The following is a 19,465-nucleotide window of genomic DNA, read 5'->3' as shown; positions in this document are numbered from 1 at the left end:
AGCTTGTATGGGCCATTCGCAGTTACTATTTGCTATGGACACATGGACGGACGGATGGACAACATAGATAGATAGATAGATAGATAGATAGATAGATAGATAGATAGATAGATAGATAGATAGATAGATAGATAGATAGATAGATAGATAGATAGATAGATAGATAGATAGATGAATAGATAGATAGATAGATAGATAGATAGATAGATAGATAGATAGATAGATAGATAGATAGATAGATAGATAGATAGATAGATAGATAGATAGATAGATAGATAGATAGATAGATAGATAATGATGATGGTGATGTGTACACCTATCAATTTAGGTGAGCGCCAATAATAGTGACAACTGCATCATTGCAAAAAAAAAAAGAAACTCTGGCGTTGTTTTTATTTTCTTGATCCTTACATTGTTATAAAACATGCGTAGAAAGGGGTGAATCACGTGACCTGACCACTGCTTAGTTTGATCTGTGTTCTTTTTTTTAAGGACATCATAGTAACTACCCTTTTGCGTCAAATCTAAAGCCTACTCACAAAAACGTTGCCAATGATTACCTAAGGCGTCGTTGTCAGAAAGAATAAACACCGATTAAAAACAATGTGCGTTAATATTTACGCTGAAACATATAGGAAGTGAGGCATCTTAACTATTGCCGGGAGCTAAATTGATGCTTATTTGTAACTCCCTATGTGCATTTCCATGCGAATCAGTATTCTGCATTTATATGACTGTGCGCTCTTTCTCTATTATTATTGCATTGCATAACAGGAGAGGTGGTGCCTTTATGGCGGCACCGGCTACTCTTTTTAGGTTTGCAAAGAAAATCTACTATCCTAAGCAATAAAAATAATGAAAGAGACCACAAGACAGGTCAAACAGTATGACACAAGTTGTCGACCGCAGTACAATCCAACATCACGCGAGCGACAGATATTTAAATATAGATAATTAAGCTAAGTTCACATGAACACGCACAAAGTCACTTATATGAACGGCTTGACATACACAGGAGAAACACAAAAAACAACTAATTACACGCATATTAAGACACGATCGCAACAATGTACAGTTCTTAACACATAGGAATGTTACGGATCACTTTTTTAACACGTGGGAATGTTACCGATAACACAGGAATGTTGCGGATCGCTTTCAGAAATAAATATTTCCATAAAAGTTTGTTTCCTGTAGAAACTTCTTTACGGTGACAAGTGCTTTTTTTTTTTCTGAAGGCCCACCATTGGCCATGGATTAAGTATTTTCTTCAGAGTTAAATTGTATTCCTTCTAACAGTAAAAAGCTTGCTCGCAATACATTTTGTGCGGAATCTTATTTCACGCATTCGAGTAGTAGTTAGTGTAGGTCACCGCAATAATACTAAGGACTAGGCGCACGCCTAACTCTGGGTAGCAGCTGTTGCGAAAAGGCTGTGCCAAGCCACAGGCGGTCCACTGTTGTTTCAAGTTTTTCTATTGTCGCTCCGACCTGGCGGGATCGCTAGCTTTACGTGACGTTCCACTTATTATAAGTCCGAAGTTTTTGATTGTTGAGCAAATAATTTGTTTTTGCTGGGATGACAGGATGTGTATGTCTCAAGAGGGCGCGGACATCATTACGTGAAAGAAGCAGAATAATTGCCTTTGTGTTATTGTGCGCCCGATTTGCAGCTGTGTCACTGCATTGTTACCTTTTTATAATAAAATCAACATTGCCTTGATGGTGACTATTTTCGCCGGTTACGAAGGACCGACAGCTCCCTTCGTAACCGGCACAGCCGCTCTGCATAGCGTTCGTGTTAGGCTTTACGACTGTACATTGATGGCGTTTCGATTACACACACGCACATGCGCGCACGCACGCACGCACGCAGTGTTTGCCTGGCCTTCACGAGTAGTAACAGATCAAGTGCCTGAAGCCTGACGCTCCAATGCTTGAAGTAGAACAGGGCTCTTGCGGCCGCAGGGCAGATGACTGTGGAGACCTTGATCCAAGTACAATTTCTTCTATAGGAACCCCATGGCCGTCCAGTTGGTTGACCACGGCAGCACGCAGCGCGCGCTCATGCTACCGATGGCATGGCCTCCTATGTCCTTCTGTGCTTAACCGACACTCTATACAGTGTCCGCCAGAGCTGGCTTCTCCTCAACAAGTGTCTTTATGAGGAGAAGCGTACCTTGGTTCATTCCCTTTCGTTTTTGCAGTTAAAAGCTGGTATACTTAATGTTCTTCTGGTTTTGAGTTTTTATGGTGGTTGACGTCTTGTCAGTCGTAAAAAAACTTGTTAATAAACCAGTCATAATTAAGCATGTTAGTCACGTTCGACGGAACGGGTGCTTTCAAGATTTCAAAGCCGTCGCGGTTATCATTCGTCGGCAGTTGATCATGTCGCCATTTAAGCCATCTGTTGCGGATGTGCTACATACGAGGCACGTGCCGCACGTGTAAAGCAAATTAGTTACTGTAGCTAGATAGATAGACAGGTAGATAGACAGAAAGGCAGCCGGGCGAAGAATGAGTCGGATTGGGAGTTATATATAAGCGCGAACGCGTGCATGACGCTTCTGCCTATAGAGTTCTCTTAAGTTGCATATTGCGGTAATTGATTTCAATATTATATTTTACATGCCACCGTGAGGTTAGCAAGCGCTGCTGGCATTGTGTTAACGAGACTTCGCCAACTATTCATCGCATCTTACTATCACATGACAGCTGAACACTTACGATACCAACGTGCACGAACGAGATAGAGAGAATAATATCGAGGCAAAAGGGTTGGCTAGGGTTTTTATGGCTTGCTCAAAACAGGGGTGGAAGATTGTGATAAAGAGAAAGATAGGCCGAGAAAATTCGAGTGTTTAAATCGTCGACAAGCACGCTGCGTAGTATACCTGGGGATGCGAACTTGAGTGTGTCGCCTCCGTGTACCGCAGATGGACTCGCGTGGCTTCTCGATTTGATCTGAGCTTTGACACGAGATTCCAGAGATCTTTTTTCTACGCCGAAAAAAAAAACCCATTGTCGCGCCTGTATTTCAGGTATTCTAGAGAATCTGGTGCCGCTTCTCAAGTTTTGAATAGTGACACTAGAGATGATCGATGGTTTTTTTTTTCTTCACATCTGTGCTTAGCGCACGGGAGTGAACGCGACACACAGTCGATAGCAAGCTTAACACTAACGCTCCGCAGCGTTTACCGAAGCAGTTAAATTGACACTAGTGCTGCGTAGCTCTGGGCTCTGTCCAAGAACACCGAGACATGATCTCGGCAACAAGGCCCAGTGGTTCGTGGCTAGCATCAGTGAAAGTAGTTCAGGTCGGTCGTCGGGGCGTTCATGTCAAGCTTGTTGATGACCGCACTTATTACTTTATACTTATTTGCACAGTCTCGCAATTATCGTTTAGTCACGCCACGTTTGCTCACGCGGAGGTGCGTATTTGTGGTACAATAATACAACAAAAACCCATTCCGCTTCAGACTCAGCAGCGGCTGAACAAGCCCGTCAAACTCGTGTTTCCCCTTCGTACCGCAGTTCTCTCGATTATCGTACGTGCTCGCCAGGAGGCATACGTGTTGCGTTTCTGCACCTACTGAGAAGCGCATTTTTCGGCAAAAGCTACAACCTGTCTCAGTGCCACCGATGGGCAAGCCAGATTTGCCAAATTCACCGTTATGCTTGAATGCGCTTGCGCTGATGGCTCATCATTCACAAAAACCACTCAAGCAGGGTTGTTCGTTGGAGGATACGATCAGCTTACAATGGTTCCGGCCATACAATGAGTAGAAATGACTCTTAGTTCAGCTTTAATGTAGTATATACAGTGTAGGTCAAACGAAGCTTTCATCTTTGCTTATGAAAACCGTTGTTACGTTTGAATTCCGCTCACTTGTAAGACAATTTAGTCGTCTGTTCTTAAGGCTGTTTCACATGACGTGATTGCAGCGAAAAAAAAAAAATAGCTTCGTTGAGCGTTTGCTCCACTCGCTTTCTTCGCAACCCCCACTAATGGTGGTTTCTGTTCACATGGACTGCAAATGCTCTGCGATTTTCTCTCTGCTACTAGAGCGGCAAGCAACGTTTCTTGCCAGCGTTTTTTTTTTTTGGGGGGGGGGGGGGGGGGCAGACACTGCAGAACTTGTCGAATGTAATGAAACAATCCGCGCGTTATAAAATTATCAAGTTTCCATGAATGATAACAAAGAGCACGCGTGCTTCGTCATTTTAGAAGACTTTCCGATCTAAATCCAATTTAAAATGCACAATTACCGAAACAAACATGTCAACGCTATTTCGACGGCTTAGCCCACCGGGTCGTATTTAGACGGGTCCCGACCAAAAAGATCATGGGGCCGCTGCGATCAGAGCAAAAAACTTCGAATTTGTTGGTAGCTCGCCGCAGACCACTGCATGCGGCGGGAGCGAACTGCCCTTTTTTTTCGCTCAGAGGGGATTCGCAGTATGAAAGTCACTGCTTTTTGTTCCACGTGAAATCGCCTTTAGACGAATCTGCTCACACGTATGACATTCGTTCAGGGCTAGTTCGTGGCATTCAGAAATGAGCCTTCGCTTTGATGGGCTGAAAGTCGACAGATTTACAAGAAAGCGCTGCCAACCGAACGGGCAAGCGTTTATGACAATGATACGGCTGTCTCAAAATGAGATATCTTAGTCACGCATAGAAATAAAGCGCGTGTTAGCCATTTTAAGAAAATAAAAGCAACAAAATAAGGGGACAAATTTAATGGGCCTTTTTCAGGCGCTGCCTAACGGTGATTCTTTTTTTAGTGCCGACCGAAATGCACTACGAGCCCGTGTGATTTGATTTAGGCGAACTTTAAAGAACCCAAGGTGGCCGAAAATTTACGAAGCCTGGTCTCCCTCACAATCATATGTCGTAGTTCGGTCTCGTAAAACTCCACTAAATATAATAACTTATGTATTACCGACTAAACTCAAAGGTTGGAAGTATGACCTCATCGTGGAAGCCTACTGCACGATAACTTATGGGAAGCCAACAAATCTACCCTTCAAGCCCTTGCTTAGGTTTCGCGCGCCTGTACTGCACAAATGTTGTATGCGACTATGAATTAAGTTTCGCCCGTTAATCAAGGTCGCGAATTCTTGTGCGAGCCTAAGTCTGATGATGTATAGAAACCTTGAATGCTAAAAAAAAGTATTTACTGTCGAGCTCTGTCTGACGCAATACCTTGTTCAAAGCCCCGCCACGGTGGTCTAGTGGCTAAGGTACTCGGCTGCTGACCCGCTGGTCGCGGGATCGAATACCGGCGGTGGCGGCTGCATTTCCGATGGAGGCGGAAATGTTGTAGGCCCGTGTGCTCAGATTTGGGTGCACGTTAAAGAACCCCAGGTGGTCGAAATATCCGGAGCCCTCCACTACGGCGTCCCTCATAATCATATGGTGGTTTTGGGACGTTAAACCCCACATATCAATCGAACTAGTTCAGAGCTTTGAATGTATCCATGAACACCTTTTCTCCACTTGTTTACCGCCCCTTTCTCCTGCCCAACTCTGAGTAGTAGGTCAGAAAATTGATTCAAGCTGACCTCTCAGGTTTTTTTCTCCTAATATAAGCCTGTATCTCTTTCTTGAGCTGGCCGGCATGATTGGCTGGCTGTTACTGCTTTCGCAACGTCTCTTCCGTTTGGCACACGTAACCACGGATACAGCGTTGCCAGATGTGATTTGCGGCTGTGCGCTAGTAAATGTGAAGGAAAAGATGAGTGATAAAAAAGAGTGACGCAGCGTTTCTTTTTCCTCGGCACACAGCTGCGCGGCACGCAAGAACAGTACTTCGCGTTCAGTGTGGTCCCCTCTTGGTTCGCCTCTTGACGAGCCTTTGTGGAGACGCGCGCTTTCGCTCTTGAGCGCGCGCTTTTCGACGCACTTTTACGCGGGAAGCAGCTGACACGCGGGAATTTCGCGGTAACTGTTGCATGCCAAGAGCCGGTACGCTGTCTGTCATGGAAAACATTTTTTTCTTCGCACAACTGTTTTATTTACAGCTTACTCTCGGGGACCTTTGGTTTGTCGTTTTCGTTGCTTCTATTTACTTCTTCGTTGAGAAATGCGAGCTATTCGGCGCAGCAAGAACATAAACTATGGAAATTCAAGAGGCATTGGGTGAGGTGCATATGGTAAAAAATGTGTATTAATATGCAAGTCCCGGCCTTGTACAATAACGTTCTCTCCCTCCTTTTCTCCTGAATACGAGAAATGTGAACGTGAGCGTACTCAGACGTTCCCTTCTATCGTATTCAGATAGGTTTTACCTATGAACTCCACACCTCGCTGTGCTGTTTCTATTGAGGACATTGTGAGCAATCAACGACTCGTACATTAGCTCAGTTTTGTTTTTCTCGGCTTTTTTTCGCCCTCCGGCATGATACGGGCTATGAGTAAAACTGCACTGTCGACGGTTTGTGTTGTTTCAGACATGGCGTGGTCGTTCAGTGGCAGTCCCACTCCACCACGGCGTCGTTCGCGTGCACCTACACACACCACGAGAGCTCCAAGGAGACGAATGGTTTGCTGTCGAGACGTTGTTCGACGCAGATGTGCGCTTTGCGAAATGTCTTATACCCCTGTCACACGGGCACCCGTGAAGACCGTTTAACTCCCTCGTCTTTACGACAACGAAGACGCGGTCGGTGTCACACGGCCACCCTTACGCAAAGGAAGGGGAATGGAGCATTTCGAAAAAGACGTTCAACGATCTCCCTTCGCAGCGAAACGAGTTACTCTCGTCCCCAGCAGTCTAGAGGTCAGAGAAAAATTTCGAGCACTAAGCGGCCGCAGTGAAAGAATAATACATTTTAGCAATATTAAACGTTCTTTTGTTGTAGTACTCATTCACAACGCGTGTTTGTTTACATATATTTACGCCCGCCAGAGTTCACTTACTCTAAACACCGATGCCCTACACACCGTGCCTCGCGAGTCGGGCCGGCCGGCGCCAGCCGATCAACGTCATTACCAGCGCAATATCGTACCACTTTTTCACGCCGTCCGCTGTGTCACTCATGGTTGAAGAGCACAAAATGTGCGCTCACGAGGCAAGAAAGCATAAGAACTTTCGTACCGGGCATGTACACAGGCAACAAAACAACTAAAAGCACAATGTGGCCAGCGTCACTAGCAGCATTGCTACATTTAGCGAATGCGTTTTTATTTGAAATTATTTTAATGGTTTGTTAGTCACATACCTACTTAATAGTGCTTTTTTGTAAAATCCGCATAACGGGGATTCACAAAAAAATCAATAGGGATGAAATTAGAATACTTTCCCGAAAATTAAACAGCGCCAGCTGAGCCCCCTCGCGGCAACTGTTACAACCTTGTCATTGCCGTGTGACACTGCCACAACTCCTTCTCCGTCTAACCCCCTAGGGGAGATTTACGTTGACGGTGTTCAACGGAGTTTGGTGGTGGCCGTGTGACAGGGGTATTAAACTTAGCTCAAGTGGAATGAAACCAACCAGAAAAAAATAGCGGTCCTATTCCGGCCAACAACAAAAAAAGAAATTTAGACTTTGAGCATAACTCAGAATTTTTTAAAAATTCTTCTAAGCGCAGCACATTGCCAAATTGATGTAAAAGTGATATTGTTGGAGTTGACAGAAAGATATATATATATATATATATATATATATATATATATATATATATATATATATATATATATATATATATATATATATATATATATTTATATATATATATATATATATATTTATATATATATATATATATATGCGTTTTGTGGTGGTTAAGTCCCCCAGAGTTGTTTCCTTGTTTCATAGATGCAGACCAAGAAAAATGTCAGGGCAATGCTTAATCACAACTACTTGTATTTTGATCTTTTCAGATGCACATAATATATACTCAAAAAAGAAGCAAGAAAAACGAGATACAACATGCACAGGTAATTGAACACTGCACAATGTAGAAAAGAAAAGTTTACACATATCTCTGTGTGCGATGTGTTTCATGTGTAACTCTACGAAACTGCGCCTTTTTTCGGTTGCTGTTGCCGATAAGCAATGTATTGGTAAGGGTCTGACATTTAATTAATTTAGTGAATGATTCCAATTTTTCATACCTTCTTCTTCTTTGGTTTCTGCCGACATGCATGCACACCTTGTGTGCTGGCTGTTTTAAACTATGTGTAGCCATGTATGCCGTTTAGTGACATAATCATTATTATTTTAAAGAAAGAAGACGACCCCAATAGTTGGAGATCCTAACGTAGAGACTCGTTTAGAGATAGTGAAAGAAACAGGCAGGCTTTCGCATTGGAGAGCAGTCCTCCACGCTGCTTTTAACAGAAAATCCATAATTCGTACGAGTCGCCGTCAATTGCGCTGCAATGGCAGTGATATTGCGTCGTAGTACACTTTTCATAGATTCCAATTATACGGACATTCGAAGTGCGTTTTTGCCATCGCCGTCACGTTTCGTATAAAGTCCAAAACAATAACGTTAACCCGCGCGTCCTATTTTCTATGTGCGAGTTAAAATTTGCGGGGGGTGTGAATGGATGGTGCTCAAGCAGAAATGAAACGCGGAGGCGCAGGAGCAGGAAGAGATGTTGGGGCTGTGTCGTTCCAGAAGCAAGGACGAGCTTCAAGCTAAAATCCACTGTCACGTGCGCTGCCTCTGCTGCGATGGGGAAACGGCCCACGCCTTTGTACGTGCTTTGCACTGGCTGCTTACTTCGTGCCGAAGCGACCGAAAGCAAGGAAACCGCTTCGTTCCCTAGTGCGGCCATATACCTTGTTATGCTAGCATTTGGTACAGTTACACCTAATTCGATACTATATATAGCCTTACTGCATGCATACAGTATACCGATTTCTCGCTGTCGCATTCATTGCGTCGCCGTTGCGGCGAAACTGCGGCTTTTTTTTTAGACGAGTGAAATCGAAGACGACAAAGACGAGGACAGCATACTATGTTCTTTCTTGTTTTTTTTTTTGTATGCTAGCACAACAAGGGTCGTTTTTGACGCCGTAGTTGCCCGCCGCCGTCGCCGCCGGTGTTCATGATTGCTGTCACTCGAAATCAGAAAGGCAACAAAATAAGAAACCAAAATGGCATTCCAGTATTTTAGCCATTCTGGTGCTTAAAAATCCTTTCCTAAACGTCTTGATACAGGCTCTGTGCCGGGAAGTAACCACGTTAACATATGTACTATATAGTGTGGTAATAAGAACTAGGTGTCACACAATGCGAATTCTGTAACCAAGTGTCACGCTATGAAACAACGTAACGAGTGGGTCATTGAATGCTTCCAACTCGGCTCAGCCTATATTCCTTATTGTCGTCAGCCACCGCATCAACAATTTTCAATTATAACCTTGCAATTGCGCATTGGGCACTTCTCCGCAGAGTGACCAATGATGGCGTGGTGTGTGCTTTACAACTTGACACAATTTGTTATTTATGGCGTTTGGGTACCTGGCAAGTGTACTTGTATAAGCACACTTTTACATAAACGCTTGCCAGATACCCACATTATCTTTTGCGGCTATAGCCCCAAGAAATTTTACAAGGGATTCTAGAAATGTCATTCTTCCAGCTTTCGCTGTCATTCGAGATTTGCTGTGCTTTACGCGCAGACCTGGCGTTTTTTTGTATCTCGTTCGAAAAATATTTATTTGCAATAGATGTGGTATGATGGATCGCCAACAAGCCCGACAACGTCTTTTGCGTAAATGCGAACACGTGCCTGCTGAAGCTATTGTTTAAGAACTCAAACCACGTACAGAAGGAAAACAGGAACCGATCGAAAGAATCGAATTGTGCGTTTCGTGAGGTCGCGTGTTGTAGATTTTTGCGGCCCTCTCCGCGTCCAAAAGGCGTGGACACAGCCAGTTGCTCCGTGGTTGTGCGCATTAGTTCTCGAATAGTGTTTACTTTCTTACGAAGTCATTTGTGACAAATATCATAAACGAAGAACTGCCTCAGCGTACAATGGACTTTTGTGAACCGAGGCAGTGATATAGCATCTAGCGCACATGTACTGAACTATATTAGGTTCCCATGAAAGCGGGTAGCGAACATTAACTCACAGTTAGCCAACGCTATCCAAGAATAGTTCACAGTGACCAAATTTATATAGCCAACAAAGGTGGTGTTGTGCGAGTAATTTCGCCAGGATTCTTACAAGCTATGCACTCTATTTTCAAAATATTAACTTGTCTCAGTTGTAGTGTGATATGATATTCAGTATATCCCACTTCATTTTACTACAACCTTTTTCTTTTTTTATTGCGAAGCATTTCTTAGCGAACTTCGGCAACTTTGAGCGTATATATCTATCCGCGTACGTTAGGGTGCTCTCGTGGTCAACGTTTATAGATATCTCGTGGTCACCCCCTTAACTTGGCGTGAACTAAAATTAGCATGGGAGAGCAAGATGGTTTGACGAATATGACGCGCTAGTCAAGACATGAATAATGTCACAATACCGTCGCGTACTTCGTCAAAAATTTTCCGCCAGACAGTGGCACATACCCACGGGCGGGTATGTGCTGCTGGTATGTGGGTATGTGCCACAGGGGATAGACACTTCGTATTTACTCAGGAACGACGAGAGCACACATGGGCAATTTTAACGCGTGACCGTTAAGAAATACCCAAGATTGGTAGCGTCGACCCGACGAACGCAAAGAATAAATGCCAGGGTCCCAGCTGGATTCGAACTCAAGCATTCTGCGTGGCAATGAAACATTTTACCGCAGGGCTACGCCAGGTCTCGGAAATACTTTTCAAATAGACGCTAATCTTCGTGAAACATCAATAGTGGTTGCAGTGCTGCCTCCCCATTTTTATATACGTTACATATGTACTGTTTTTATACAGCCGTCATGCCGGGTTAACGTCAATTGTGGTTAGTTGCCAGGTGCTGAAGTTGATTTATGCAGCAGTGTCCAGTGCCAGTATCCTCACGAGCTTCAGCATTTCATATCAGCTTCTGGTGTTGCTAATACGCATGTTCCAGTTGGCATCGTCTGAAACTTCTGAAACATCTGAAACTCTTCTGTGCGTGCTACATTTGTACATATATTTACCATCATTTCATGACGTGTCGCTCAATAAAGAAAACAAAATGCAATATGGTCAACTTCCCTTCGCATGCCTCGCATAACATCTATCTCCAGGTACGTGGGATCTGCCACTTTTTTTTTATTCCTACCTAGAAATATGTCTTTTTAATAACGATTTTCCTAGAAAACGTTTCTGCCGTTATAACGCATCATATTAAAATTCGGCTGTAATTTGACCAATTGATTAGAGTACACGATGACATTGCACCGCGTATGATTGCTCTTTGTGTCCGACAACAGCAGGGGATCGGTGTCAATGCGTTGTGAGCCTGTATAAAAGACTGTGGCATCAGTATAAGACCTTCATACCTATGCACTAAAGCCATGTGTACTTTCGGCTGACACAATGGTTGCGCGTAACAAAAGCTATAACAAGCCTTATAGAAAAGGAGAGAGGGAAAGTCTGGGAGGGAGGGCGTCTCCGTCATCAAGAGGCGTGTGCGGAAGTTACGGGGGAGGGGACTATCGGACGCCCAAAGAATTGAGCCCCCCACTATGGTGTGAGTACCGTGTGTGTTCACAGGCACTGCGCCGTGTTCCCGACTAGGCTGCAGAAATTAGGTGCCTTTCTCCTCTTCTAACCACTACCACCACCACCATTCAACAATCAACAGCTACCCGCAAGGCTTCGTGGAACACTCGGGAAAAAGTGCTTGCGTTGGTCTTTCGTTGTGTGGCGGTGCGCTGTGAAGGGCAGTGTACACGAGGAGGCCGAGGTGGCCCTTCCTATATAGCAGCAGTTATTGAATGCAGGTGCGCGAAACGCAGGGGATCTGCAAAGCCATTTTTTGAAGTCGAAGGACCGATTTTGAAAGTAAAAAAAAAAAACGCGTCATTGGAGGCATTTTTTTAACTGCGGCCTTTTTACAATTTATAAAAACGTTTTGCCACATAGCAATATTGCATTGTGGTGGAGCTGACATTCACGACTAAGAAGAATTGTGATATTGTGGTGTTGGGTCATGAAGAAAGAAAAAACGTGGTTGATCCCTCGTTTTAGGAATCGGTATAACACGAAAGTAAATCGTGTTCTCGAAGAGATAGTTGAGCATTCATTGTGCATTGTTTCGCCGCAAAGGCGAAGGAATGAATGCTGCAGTAACGAATTGCAATGTCACGCGAAGAACGGCAAACAGTTCGAAACTTGTCACACTTCAAGCAGAAAGTGCACACTAAATGAGCATACACAGGACGAGTGCGGGCAAACAACTGCCACAGCTGGACACTTAGTGCACGTTGTTCAAACAGAAAGAAATGCACCCGAAATGAACGCACAAGTATGCACAACACGGGCGCAAACAGTTATTACTTATTCGTGCGTGGGCAGCGTGATCCTTTCGTAAACGCGGCTGCTGTGGCGAGTGAAATGACGTTCATGCTTTCTTTACCAACAGTAGCTTAAAGCAAGCTTGTGGTGGAAGCACAAGATGCACAAAGCGCACGAATCCCGAGATAAGCGCGCGCGCGAGTGCGCACTTTGACCACGCCATGTGGAGGCGCGCCCGCACAGCGACGCGCGGGTACACTGTAGCGCGGGGTCGCGTGGCACGACGACCTTCAGAGCACGCGCGCCCAACGTGCGCCCATAGTGCCATCTCGCTACTGATGACGGAAACGCGCTGAAGTTGCCGAGCTCCGAGGACTGCCAGCGGCACATGGTGCATAAAAATGGCTCGCCGTTAACATGTTAGAGGAGGGTCGTTCTCTGGCGCAGTAGTTGGCGTCACTCGCCGAGGAGCACGAGGGTGCTGGTTCGGCGCCCCACTGGCAAACTTTTCCTACTCGTTTTTTTTTAATCTGTAATTGGTTAGTAAACATTTTACAACGTCATATTCATGACGGAAATACGCCATGGAGCCGTGGTGAACCCCGGCATAAAATAATTTTGTGTTAAAAAAATGTGAAATAGAAATTTCAACTCCCATGACCTGTATATGACCAGTTTTATATACACCGCTTTACTGCTACACTCTTCAACTATATCATGCATAACGCACAAAATATTGGCCTAGAGTTTATAGGGAAGCGATCAGTTATTGATAGTTTTCCAACACTACTGCTGCTACTACTACCAACACTTCCACTACTATTATAAAAAGTAATAATATTAGAATGAAAATCATCATGCCCAGTTGTTTTTTAACTTGCGCCACACGTCGGTCCTACGTTCTTTCGCTTGCTTCAAGGTACTTAATGTTTGAAGTTATCATAGTACGCAGTTTGGTGTTTCTTCCTTCATCATTGTTTCTCACATATGTGAGATTTAATTGTTTGGAAAGGTTGACATTGTACATTTAAACCCAACAACGTGGACATGAAAACTAGACAAGAGAGACATGGATGCGTGACGCATAAGCAGACTGTAAAAACGTCTGTTGGTTTCGCGTCTGCGAGAAGCTTAAATACGCGGAACCCGCTCAAGGAGCATCTGCGGCTTTGGGTATTGTAATGTAAAGAAACTTTCACTCAGTACGTTATAAAAAAAAGGGGGCGTCACAAAGCATGTTTCATTTCTCTCGAACGCATGTGCCTGTCATCTTTGATGCCGCCTGTGACAAATATCTTGGTCTTTGCTGTTGTTTTCACTTCTTTTAGAGTTTTTTTCTTTTTCATTTGCTCATGCATCCTGTTGTAAACGACGATGCACTCAAGTGAATCACAGTAAGAAACTGCAACCACTCCGTTGCGCATGTATTAAAGAGCTTAATACAGAAGGTAAAACATCCAAAGAGTTTAAGAAAATGAGTGGCACAACAAGAAGGACATCCAAGGGGAAAATTTAAACCTAATTTCCGGCAACAAGTTCTATTCTTTCGAAACTCTGAAGCATCGTTAATCTGAGAATATTCTTGTATTTTTAATGACCAAAGGTATTTCGTTAATAAAATTCAATTAGTTCTAACCAGCGTGTGTTTCTTGAAGGACACTAAAGATGAAGGGTGAATCAGAATGAAGAAACCATTCGAGAAATGTATGCACGACTCCCGCAGCTGAAACAGCAATTAGGCTGGAATCCGTGCATCCGATGTGTAAAACAACGTTTCGGATGAAGTCGGAGTGTTTTCTAAGCACTAAGACATTCAATGAAATTCGGTGTTTGTTGTGCCATCATTGAAATGGGTGAGATTAATTGTACTACGCATCAACAGACGCAATAAGTGCATTGTACAAACGGCTTATCTGTCATTGCGTTATTAGATCGTCTGCAATCTTTGATTGCTTAGCCAGAAAAAGCATATTGCATTAAGCTCGGAGAAAAAAAAGAAGAGCTGGTTTATTATTTCCGGAAGAAAAAAAAAACGTCAGCCACATTGACTTTCTTTTTGCGGAATTCGCACAAAACTCTGGGCAATGGCCACATTACTGGGGCCAGTTATCATACTCGGCCCGTTACGGCGCAGGATATGTTATCAAATACGTTTTTATATTCTTTATTGCATTGACGGCGTACGTTCAGCTGAGCATTTCGGCACACGCTTAACATATGTTGTTTCAAATGAGCACCGAAACTCGTCGTTGGGCGAGATTTAACGTAATGCTGAAGGATGAAAAAGCGCAATTACAATGGACAAAACATTGAGGAGGCAAGATGAAGAAGCGTGAACTGTGCTGAAAGTGGAAACATCGCGCTTGTCTACGTCGTCTTCTCGTGATTGTCTGTTCTAGTTGCACTGTATTTTTTTTAGGGGCGAAGCTCCTTAGGGCGTGGGCTGTGCGTCCCCTGTAGCCTGTATGTAGCCACCTCTAGTTTAGTTCTTGCAGTGTTCACTAGATGGCGGTACCGTCCCCTGTAAATAGCCATCTCTAGTTTAGTTCTTGTAGTGTTTACTAGATGGTGGTACTTGTAGCGGATGATGAAAAGATGCAAGATGTTATAAACTAGAAAGTGGTACTTGTAGTTGATGAAAGACGCGAGATCTTATAAAATAGGAATGATGTCACATATGGCGCGTGTCATTGGTTGAAGGCAATCGTTCGATTTAGTGCGGCGACGTACGCTAGGGGGAGCGATGTAATAAAATCGAGTGGGCAAAATGTACAGAGGATTCATGGTTTACCAGGTTTACCTCCGGAGCTTCGCCCACTCATCATCATTCACTTCGTGGATATGGCGGAATTTTTTTTTGCCCTTCAATGTCCCGATTTGGGTTGTGCAATCCACGCGCGTTTTTAAACTGCTGCCGTATAAGAGGTGTTTGACGTGCAAGTTTCTAGAAAAATGAAGAATAGTCCTCACTTGTTTGTCTTTTTTTCGGAAGTTTTCCCAATGGCATATAGACAAAAAAAAAAGAGCCGCTCCTGTAACTGGTGTTCGACGTGCAATTTGGTCAGAAAAACAATTGTTGCGTATTCCTTATATGATCGCCGTACGTAGCTAGCCTTCATAATCGACTTGAACATTAAAGAACGTCAAGAAAACCCGCATACTTCATGTATAGAAGCTTTAACACTATCATCAGTAAACAATTGAAGATGTATTGGACCCATTAAGGAGCCAGCTATTTTAAAGAAAAAATAGGGGAAGTCCAAGTGGTATACAGTATATGCCGCCATTATGACTAGTAAAGACCAAAGTCTATAGACAATGCTTGTCGATATATATATATATATATATATATATATATATATATAGAGAGAGAGAGAGAGAGAGAGAGAGAAGTATTGTGTGTGTGTGTGTGTGTGTGTGTGTGTGTGTGTGTGTTAACGCAGTGCCTCCTGATCAGGCAGGCAGGCTTTGTGCCCCTATAAGTGGCAGTTTTCAGTCTGTTCCCTCCTTATTTCCTCTGTCTTCGTGTTCTCTGTGTACTCAAACCAAATATTAATAATAATCAAAATCTCATTCACCTGTAGAAGAGGAACGTGTGGCTGAGGAACCGAGTTTCTTGCTCTTTGCCCATTGTACGCATGGTTTATAACGTGAAAGAATCATCTTCCCGAGTCAAATGTCATAGAGCTGAAGCACGACGGGTTAAGGGCGGTCATCGAGCCCGACAGGTGCGCTAGTTAATCCCAGATTAATGCTTTGGAGAGTTTCTGCGAATTAATAAATAATCTTTTTTAAAAATTAATCCGGGCTTCTTTCGCCTCGCTCAGGGCGCCATGTTGTCGCCGCTGCAGTTAGCAAATATTGCTGAGGTGTGTACATTCAACTAGCTGTGAATGAACGTGGATTTTCCTCATTTGTCAATGATTATAAAAGAAATATACTATTTTGCTCTCCTACGAGGGTTACCGTTTCGAATTTTCGCTTTGTAATACTGGTATTGTAAATCTATTTTTGAATTAAAAGTATCATTCCACACATCGCCGAAAGATGTATGGCAGAGGTGGTTAAGAGGATAAATGAGATCCCCGTGTATAAACGAAAAAAAAAGGCAGACTTGATTGAAGGGCTTGTTTCCTATTACACACATCTCTCTTTTTTCATTGCTTTAATACTTCATCTTTTATACTTCTGCTCCTCTCTTTCTTTCCTCTATTTCATCCTTCCCACCGAAAGAGTAGACAGGCCCCTCCCTGTGGCAGAAGTCTGCCTACACTCTTCTTTTTTGGCCTGTGTCTTTGTGTACTTGTGCATGCAAATAATACAAAAACGACATAAGTAAAACCAAAGAACGTTATTTGTTGTTCTTTATTGCTGCTGCAAGGGTTGATGATTCAGTAATGCCAGACTTAAAAAAAAAACGGGAATGACCACGGGCGTAACACAATCTGTAGTGCATTGTGCGCGTTACGACGGAGGTTGTCGGTTCATATCCAGCCGGTGGCACATTGTTTTGTCGCTAAATTTTATTTAGTTGTATTCGAATAGTTACTGCATTACAACTAAAGCGACTCATATGCATCCCTAAGCTTTTCTTAGCCTTGCTTATACTGTGGCTAATTAGGACTCGTGTAACCGAGATGCACTGGGCATTTTTGCACCAGTATACAATATTTTCATGACAGGCTATACAGCCATCGGCAGATATTCTGAACATTAGCACAATATGTAGAAAAACTGAACAACGCCGCCATTATTTATGTCCGAAAAGGCTGCTATGATGCACCTTTTTGGATTTATATATAACAACTCGTATCAAAATTTCTACCGTTGCTATAGTCGTGGGCGGCAATAGAAGAATGTCGGGCTTTGAAAATATTTTCTCGTAAGCGCGCTCCCATTCAGTACTCGCAGTATTTTAATAATTGTAAAACTGCACTTCCTGTGTTTCGTGGTTCTAGCCTGCGGGACTCCTGCGCATACCTATCGATGTTGAAAGGACATTTATATGCTAACAAAACTATACAAATAACATCCCTGCGGTTACATTAGCTTTGCTTAATGTGACTACCGTATTTGCGTGGTTATAGCGGAATACACTGCTATCACTTTGCATGGTGTGAGTAGTATCAAACGCATTTTCGCGTCTGGTTCATGTATGAACCACATATATAAGCATATTTAGAAGAAAAAAAATAACGTAGCAACACATGCGGACAACAATAATCGACAGGTCGTCATTTTATGGTGTAGTTCCCGCGATTTGTGTTCAGTTGTGACTTTAAGTCATGCGTGGAGTTGCAAAGCTGTGCAGTGGCGCCATTGAAAGTCTTGTGGTGATCCTGTCCTGAAATCTCAGCTTCGAAGACCGCAGGTGCTCGTGATGTTTAAGTACCAGCTACTGCACCTGCTTTCCGAGTCATTGATGAAAGATCCAGATGCATCGAATGAGCGGTGGCGCTAAAATGAGAGCGTCTGACGAAAATGACAACACCGCAACAATTTAGGTTGTGATTCGGATGCGGCCACATAGTAGGCGTTGTGGTAGCCTCAGTGTTACCGACACAACGCACGAGAAGTATAGAGACAACATAAGAATTTGAGCTGCATTCACAAAGTAATTCGTTCTTGAAAAATTCCTTGCTGTATGTACTTTGCCCTTGCTTATTACATCTCAAATGCTTGAATTTGCTGTAAAATCCTCCTTAAACCGTCCTTAAGCCTCTCAAAAATAGGTGCATTATTTTCTTAGTTTTTTGTTTTTTTCGTTGCACTCCAGGACGCCAGAAGGAGGATCTCCGTACGTGACGCAATTCAGGTAGAAATTGCTGAATACTCCACATACGAAAAATACCGGCTATTAATTGCTTTGCTGTGCAGTCGCCCACGCGTTATTCCTCGTCTCGTATATGACTATCGTCCACCTATGTCACTTATAGTCTTGTACGTTTCAGACAGCGCGAGTGGAGATAACGTCCGTCTATAGCCGACCAGCGCGAAATCTTGATAGGCTCAACGCTTAGCGATGAAATGTCATTCTCCATGTGTTTCATGAAGAAATAAGTGGCGAGGAGTATGATCTCGCTTGTGTAAAAGGTCGTCAAGTTCAAAAAGAAACCACTCTCTCCTGACCTCTCAGATCTTGACCGTCCAGAGGGCCCCCCGCGAGGGTGGTCAGGTTTAACGTGACCGTCCCCGAGTGGGCCTAGACAGGGGACGTCGACTTGACTCGCGCCTATCGTGAACCAAATAACGTTGTTTCTCTCACTCACTTTGTCGTATTCAGGTAGCGAGATCGAATGCCGGCTGCGGCGGCTGCACTTTCGATGGAGGCGGAACTGTTGTAGGCCCGTGTGCTCAGATTTGGGTGCACGTTAAGAAACCCCAGGTGGTCGAAATTTCCGGAGCTCTCCACTACGGCGTCTCTCATAATCATATGGTGGTTTTGGGACGTTAAACCCCACATATCAATCGAACTCGATCAACTCTGTCGTATTGAAACTCAAAGGGGTTTACGGGCCTTTAATAGCATCTCGTGTTTTACGTCCCAAAACCAAGATATGATTATGAGAGACACCGCATTGGCGGGTGATTTCGACCATCTGGTGTTCTTTAACGTGTACTGAGATCCGAAATCCTGGCCCGCAGAACACGGGCCTTTGCCACTTCGCCCCCATCGATATGTGACCGCCGCTGCCGGGATCGAACGTGTGACCTTCGGGCCAGCAGCCGAGTATTTTTGCCACTGCTACACTTCGGGGGAAATTTGGGGACCCTATCAAAATCCGATAGCGTATCGTTTTTTTTTTTGCATACGGACAAGGAACACTTGAGTACCGTCGCCATATGTGGGCCCCGTGCGTTGATGTCAATCAACCGACCATATCGACAAACAAGGTACTTGTGGCAAATGACATACATGCCCACGAAACAAATGAAGGGCATTCTCGTCGAGCCCATTCGTCATTTTCCAGATGAGTCACCTCTTTAAGTTTTGTCGGAGTTAACGGACACGCTAGTGTGACGGCTGTCTTGTCGACAGCTGTTGACATTGCTAGAGAGAGAACG

General features: G+C 43.8%; 1 protein-coding gene across 3 annotated transcripts in view; it reads left to right on the top strand.

Annotated features, from left to right (window-relative positions):
* The window catches only part of LOC119178738 (uncharacterized), a 120,592-nt gene that overhangs the window by 53,988 nt on the left and 47,139 nt on the right, over positions 1-19,465 (top strand). For 2 of the 3 annotated variants that reach the window (XM_075887469.1, XM_075887470.1), the window contains exon 2: positions 7,890-7,946. The exons of the other annotated variant lie outside the window; for it this stretch is intronic. In XM_075887469.1, coding sequence (XP_075743584.1) covers positions 7,890-7,946 — 57 coding nt within the window. The remainder of the gene's footprint in view (positions 1-7,889; positions 7,947-19,465) is intronic. 3 annotated transcript variants of the gene reach the window in all.

Source organism: Rhipicephalus microplus, chromosome 1, assembly GCF_043290135.1.
Source record: "Rhipicephalus microplus isolate Deutch F79 chromosome 1, USDA_Rmic, whole genome shotgun sequence".
Classification (NCBI taxonomy): domain Eukaryota; kingdom Metazoa; phylum Arthropoda; class Arachnida; order Ixodida; family Ixodidae; genus Rhipicephalus; species Rhipicephalus microplus.
Note: the sequence above shows the minus strand (reverse complement) of the source record. Positions and strands in the feature narration are given on the sequence as shown.